General features: G+C 35.2%; 1 protein-coding gene across 4 annotated transcripts; it reads left to right on the top strand.

Moving 5' to 3' along the window:
* Positions 1–2,864: 2,864 nt before the first annotated feature.
* LOC147537176 (uncharacterized) lies at positions 2,865–6,151 on the top strand. Of its 4 annotated transcripts, none has more exons than XM_086639217.1 (5): positions 2,865–3,417; positions 4,208–4,464; positions 4,911–5,001; positions 5,424–5,490; positions 5,781–6,151. In XM_086639217.1, the coding sequence occupies exons 1-5, from the start codon at positions 3,362–3,364 to the stop codon at positions 5,832–5,834; spliced, it is 525 nt and encodes a 174-aa protein (XP_086495343.1). In that variant the 5' UTR covers positions 2,865–3,361; the 3' UTR covers positions 5,835–6,151. The 4 variants fall into 4 exon arrangements, with proteins under 4 accessions (XP_086495343.1, XP_086495342.1, XP_086495341.1 ...); XM_086639216.1 differs by having other exon boundaries at positions 2,949–3,417; positions 4,203–4,464; positions 5,710–6,151; XM_086639215.1 differs by having other exon boundaries at positions 2,949–3,417; positions 4,203–4,464.
* Positions 6,152–7,338: the final 1,187 nt, after the last annotated feature.

Here is a 7,338-nt window from a genome sequence, read left to right on the forward strand (position 1 = left end):
ATTAATATTTCCTGCACGTCCTCTGGTCAAATGATTAAGGGTGCTTCTAAAGGCACCGGGCCAAAAGGCTGTTAGCATCCAGAAATTTTATTTACTCGGGTCAATGGCCCATTGACCCGGATTCTCTAGAAGCACCGGTTTTTAATGTGGGTGACGTTCACCTTCGTCTCCGCCAAATGATGTTTGAGGTTTGGGTTTCTGATATGAATTTTTGAACCAACCTCGAGATTCATATCAGATTCATCTTTAAAAATCTGCTATTTCCATGTAAATGAAGGTTATCAAACAGTAACCCAGTTTATTCTGACTAAGATTGCTAAGAGTAAAGATATTGCACTAATAGAATTTAGTTGTGATACTTGAATCCTGTGTACTCCAGTTCCATCTCAGAAGGAGTTGGAATAATAAAATTTGGTATGTGGTCAAAATTCCTTTTACGCCGATATAAAGCAGCACCCTTAATTACAGTTACCAAATCAAAGACATCTTCCTGGTTATTGTCAACAGAACTATCAATCAACATAGACATGAGTAGAAGCTAATTTTACTATGAAGTGATTTTTTGGAGTCCAATTTTGAAACTAAGCCTGTGTTACTTGTCATGGATGGTATAAATAGTACATGAAACTCATATAGATATTAAGAGATCCAGCATAAGAAATAAATATACGAAGTCGATAAATTTCAAACTTCGTGAGATTAGGAGTGATTTGGTGAGTAGAGTTCGGTTTGCTTAGAGAGAGAGAAAGTTTGAAATTGGGATTTCTAATTGATTTTGTGAGAGATGCATGGAGAGGTTAGAGTTACCAGAGAAAGGATCGGTGCCTACATAGTTGGTTGGTGCTAATAGAGAAAGAAGCGGTTGGACCTGGTGCTAACAGAGATGGATGCTAACAGCCTTTTGGTCCGGTGCCTTTAAAAACACCCAATGATTAATGATGCAGGGAGATTTTCATGAGATATTCCAAGTATCTTGGATATCGTAAAATCTAGTTATTTTAGTAGTATAATATTTTTGTTCGTACAGAATTATTATTTTTAGCAGTTTTATATTTTTAGGAAACCTTTTAGGTTTTAAATTCTAGTATTTTATTTATTTAGAAGTTGTTATAAAAATTGATTAGGTTTAGGAAAGTAGTATTTTATTTATTAGAAATTGTTATTTGAGTTTGATTAGGTTAAGGAAACCACCCTAAGTCTATATAAAGGGGGATCTAAGAGTTGTTTATTCATTCAGTTGAATCAATAAAGTTGAAGTATTTTAGTATTAAATCTTCTTAGTTTCGGTTTCATAGTCTTTAGACGAATGTCTAAGGCTTTTTCTGGGTTCTATAAGTTTTAGACGAAGATCTAATTCTTTTCAGAATTTTCCACTGCGTCAGTTGGCATCAAGAGTGAGGATTTGCCTGGTTCGATATCATCTACGCGAAGATCACTTTAGAACACATCGATGGATTTGCCAAAGATGCATCTAAAGTTGGTTAAAAAAAAAAATCAGATTATTATTAGTATTCTCTATTTTGTTATCAATCAGTCAATATGGAGAACTACTATCATGGTAACAGATTTTCAGTTCAAGTGCACCCACGTAGAGAGTATAATGAGTATAAGATCAACGAAGAGATACCAATTTTCGACGGATATTTAACTATTGAAGAGTTCCTGGATTGGCTAGAGAAGGTTGAACGACAAGTTAATATGTCAACTAATATTCTCAATGAGAAGATAGTTAAAATTATTGCTTGTAGACTTAAAGGGGGTGCCGCAGATTGGTGGGATCAATTACAACATAAAAGAATGAGATAAGGAAAGACACCCATACAGGATTGAACATCTATGAAAGAGAACCTGAGAGATAGGTTCTTACCTTCTGATTATCAACAACACTTGTTTATAACTTACCGGAACTGTAGACAAGGGTTGCATTCGGTGGGTGAGTACTATGAGGAGTTTTCAAAACTGGCTCAAAGAAACAATACGGAGAACATTATAGAATATGAAGATGTTGTAGCAAATCGATTTCTATGCGGATTAAAATTTAGTTTGCGAGAAAAGTGGGGATAGTTACAATATGGACTATTCAAGCTGCGTACAACTTAGCCCTAAAAATTGAAGCTCAGGAGTGGGAATATAGGAACTTTGGATTTCGAAGGGAAGAACAACCTCGCTTAAACATAAAAAAGGTAGAACACAGCTCCCTCAGGAAACCAAACCTGTTACTAATGGTAAGACAACCAAGCTTCAGCTCGGATGACTTCCTCCTACCAATTCTATTGTTTAAACTTAACACCGATGTCTCGTTCATTGATGTTAAAGAACCGTCTAGTATTACCATCTTTCATAATAATAGAGCAGAATTCTTATATGTTGACACAACTCTCATAGATACAATAACGGCGGAAGAAGACAAAATTAAGGCTATAGTAGAAGGCCTCAACTGGGCATCACTCACAAGATCGGGTACCTTCATATTGAAAGCGATAATCAAGCGATAATCAAACATCTTAACGATCCGAGTCATCACATTCACTGGCAAACCAAGACCCACGTCTCTTCGACCCGGAAACTACTCGCTCAGTTTCAAGCCACGATCTTCGCGCATCTTCCCCGCCAAGGCAATGTCCTAGCTGACTCTCTAGCTAAATGGGCTAAGGACCACCCATAGTATTTGTAACTGGGAGATTGTTCCCACTATTATTACACATAAATACATATATATATATATATATATATGTATTTTTTTTTGTTAAGGATTCCACATAAATATTGTAATCACTCTTTTGTTTATTAATTTATTTTATCTCATTTGCAACCAAAAAAAAAAAAAAAGAAAAGTTTAGGACACTATCAGTTATCTTTTTGATGTGAGCCGGATTCGGAGAGGTACGCCCAATGAGGTCCAAGACGGGAGTACATCATATTGGGTTCACACTAACAATGTCTTAATCGAACAACTCTTGTTCCCCTTTCTTTTCTATTTCGTTTTCTTTCCTCGATTATTGCTAGAGAGAGAGAAAAATAACTCCTTTGATTTTCTTTCAGAGTTTCGCTTTCTCTCTCTAAAATCAAAAGGTCGAACTCGAATAGTCGACCGACTTCATGAATTTAGAGAGAGAATTTGAAACTTGATGGGTAGTGGACTGAACCCTCAAACTTAGAAAACTAGAATTTTTATTCATCTTTTTAGGTATAATACCTTTATATGTTTGACTTTATAAAAATTTGAGATTGAGATAGTTTTTTGTTTTTCTATAAGAATTTAAGGGGAGTTTTTAGATTGAGATTATACTTTATGGGTTCGAAATTTCAAAGTGGATATATGTATATTGATGGTTGCTTGATTATATAATAAGATAAATAAATGCTTCTCGGTAGATCTATTTCGGATTGGATTACTCAGATTTTTGTATGCATGGGGTAAGTAATTGATTTCCCTCATAAATTGGGAAGTTATTTCAATTTTTGATCTTTCCTTCTCTAGTATTTCTCTTTTATCTTATTTTGCTTCTTTTGTAATTGGTTAAGGTTTCCAGTTGATTGATTCTTTAAAATTCTAAATTAGTTGAAGAAGATCTGGTTGTGGGTCATTTCTAGGGTTTTATTTGATTGTTATTGATGTGAATTGTTTGTTAAAGGAGAAATTTAGAGAAAGTTGGAGATCTCTATTCAGTACAAGAGATAATAATCTTAACTTGTGAGCTTCAGTGAAGTCTACTTTGGTTAGGTGGTAACTTGTGTGTCTCTTCACTGAGGAGTCTAGGGTTCGAATCTTACTGTATAAAAGAAATTGCAAGCTTCTAGCTCATACAAGTTAACGCAGGCTCTATCTTCATTTTGGTGATTGTTTTAATGATGGACTAAACTATCATTGCCATGACTAGTAAAATCATGTTAGCGGCTAGGATTATGATTATCGGAAACTATATCAACATTTATGGTATGCTTAAGTTGCATTACAAGTAGAATAGGTAATTGAGGAACCTAAGAAACATTTGACGATTGTTAACTTGCAAACGTATTTTGTTCTTTAGTCCTAATTTTTAGTTTCGGTCTTGAACAATACACTAGTTAGATTCTGGAATACGAATATGTCACTATAACTGAGATATTTAATGTTTGGATTGTCAGCAAATGGTGTTTTCTTCTTGAAAGTTTTTGACCAGTACTAATCGCTTTTATGGTTAAAACCTAATTTGCAACAGAGCAGAGGTTGTCTTGGGTGTTGTACGAAGCCCGCACCTATTATTTCTGTGGACGAGCCATCAAAAGGACTGAGAATTCAAGGTCGAATAGTGAGGAAACCCAGTATATCAGAGGATTTTTGGAGCACTAGCACATACGAGATGGACAATAACACAATTCAATCTCAGCGCAGTGTTTCGTCTATCAGCATATCAAACCAAATTCTTGATTCCCAAAGTGGAGATGGAAGCACAAGCAACGCTCCTGAATTTGTTAATCATGGCAAGTTCTGTTTCATTCTTTTTGTTATTCCTACTACATGAGCTCAAAATGTTTATAACATAAAGATGTTAACTTATTAATCTATAAACTCTACCGCAATGTGGTCTCTAATTACGTAATTTAGTTATCGTTTATTTCTAGGCTCTAGATATAGGGTTTGAACTCTGTATATCTCATACACAACTACTCGTATTAATGATCTTATCTTAAGTGTAAATAATATAAAGATTTTCTTGTTCTTAAATCCTTTCAAGATTTATACATATAGGTTACCTTAATGGCATAATTATTTTTGTCTTCTATCTCTCCAAAATGGCGTGAAAGATGATGAGAACAGAGAACAAAATGAATACGGGTCATCTTTTACTACTTGCAGTGATATTTCTTATCTTCTCGTCGCTTCCTTGTACATTTTGTTCTTAATATTTGTGTTTTTCTATTGCCAGGTCTTCTTCTCTGGAATCAAACTAGGCAGCAGTGGATAGGAAATAAAAAGCCTGGTACCCGGGCAAACCAGATTCAGGAGCCGCGGTTAAGGTACATATATAGTTTGAACTTTGAAGGATGATAAAAAACTAAGTCAAACTTCTGCTAGGTCTCTGATATCAATTTCTTAAGTTAAAAGCACTCTGTAGATGCAATCGTCAGATTGCATTCTGGGCTTGAGTGGAGGTCATAAACCGAAATCATCAGGAACAAAATGTCTTATGGTGATACAGTTGTTTGATCTATCTGTAAATCTTTTCCTTAAGGAGAAAACATTTAGAGTAGTTCCATAGGGATCGAAATTCTGACCTCCCACAAAAGGTAGGGACTGCCTACCATCTGTGTAAAGCCTCTGTAAATTTTGTTGCATTTGAAGTTCGAAAATGTTTTAGTTCCGTGTCTTCACTTTCTATTCTAGATTAGTTCTTAATTCTAGCTGAAGTATCCCCGTACTCAAATTTATGGATTTGCAGTTGGAATGCGACCTACAACAGTTTACTAGGAACCAGCAAACGTTTCCACCAGCCAATCCCTCTTTCTGTAAGTCAACTCCTACTCCCCTTACCCTGTGGGTTTGTTTATCTAGAATAATCTTATCTATTTGTGTGTTAATATATAAGAAAGCTTATAATAAACAATCAAAGGTGTTGCTTCGACTCTTAAGACGACCAAAATAACTTTTGACCCTTAGACATGTACTCAGTGTTATCTTTCGAAGGTGTCGCATCAAAGCAAACTTTTTGATATTTTCCTTCTTAGAGCTCATCTGAGTTGAAGTTATGGTGGTTGGTTGGTGTACTTAATGGGTGAAAGTTCTGAACTTTGAGCAGGAAATGGTAGATTTCCTTGTCGATGTATGGGAGCAGGAAGGGTTGTATGACTAATATCTGGCGCAGAGAACAGGAAAGACCGTCACACTAGAAACTGAATCTTATTAAATGTTTCGTTTACCTTTCTTAGGTTTTGGGTATATAGAAACCAAAAGAGAGAGAAAGGGGGAACTGGTTTTGCACTCAAAATCAACTGTAATATTAACAGAGAAACACAATAGTCATCTTTTACTAGTGCCTTTGAGGGAAAGAACTTTATTAAGTTCTGAACTTTAATCTTTATTTGTTTCTTATTCAAATGTGATGTATAGAAAGCATATTGTTTCTCAATTTGTTTGTTTCTTATGCAATTTTAAGTGTGATTTGGAGTATGGGTTCACTCTTTCTTTTAATAATTGAAAGGTAAATATTACTAAAACAAAACAACTTATTTCAACAAAAAAAAAAAAAACAACTTCGGATAGATTACATCATACATGCTAAAGGTAAGACCAACACGATGTTCAAACTCGCAACCACTTAGCTATAAAGTTTGCATATTTATTACATTTTCGGGAAATATACATAAAATGGATAGAGGTATAACCAGACATTAAAGAGTTCATGTTCTGAAAAATCATTGTTGATTGCCAATTCACTTCTACCTTGAGACCTTGGAGACATTTGATCAGATTTTGGTTGTCTCCTTCTATGATCAATGTTGAAAGTGTCTTGAATATGGGTAACCCGGTTTACGATCTGCCAACCCGAAATTTGGACCCACTAACAGGGTTGATTACTGAGGCAGAGCTGGTATTTGAAGCTCTGAGCTGAGCTCCGAGACGGAGCTGGAATGTGCAGCAGAGCTTATGTCGGTTATTAGTGTTAGCGTATGAATGTGTATTTCAGATATAAAAAGAGAGAGTCGGTGAGGCGGTGTGTCGGTGGGATTAGGGTCTTAATGGCTATATAAACTAAAAACCTAGGAGATATTTGTGTCGAATTCTCACGAATCTCTTGGGTAACTTGTTTGCTTATCATAGTGGAAATCATCGCGCCGTTGTCACTGTGGAGTAGGTCTCACGAATCGAACTCCGTAATTAATTTTTATTTCCTATTTCTTTTTTTGGATTACTTGATTTCGTCATAACAATCAATACTCTATGTCACGTTGTCTTGCCCAAGTTAGACATCTGCAAATAATTTTTATCTCACTTTCTTCACTTGTACGACTTTGTGAAACTTGCAATTTACTTGACACAATGTAATATAAATGAAGCATAAATGTTAAATTTAAGTATGGTGTAGGTGGTGGACCCTACTGAGTGATAATACTAGTATTAATATTACAATATATGGATATATTTGTAGGCTTGGTGTTAGGTCGAGAAGAGGTCATGATTTTATCAATAATATCAATGTAACGCCCCAAGTCCCAGTTTCCACGTCGATCGCCATGAAAATCAAGATATGAAGCATTCCGCCACGGAATCATAACAGAATAATTATGAAAGCCAACTAAACGACTGACCAATACATCATGGATCTCATAAGAAACCATAAATCAAACTAATGAATA

The sequence above is a fragment of the Eschscholzia californica genome, unplaced genomic scaffold (genome assembly GCF_041429995.1).
Source record: "Eschscholzia californica isolate CP2 unplaced genomic scaffold, dmEscCali1.0.p SCAF_5, whole genome shotgun sequence".
NCBI lineage: Eukaryota > Viridiplantae > Streptophyta > Magnoliopsida > Ranunculales > Papaveraceae > Eschscholzia > Eschscholzia californica.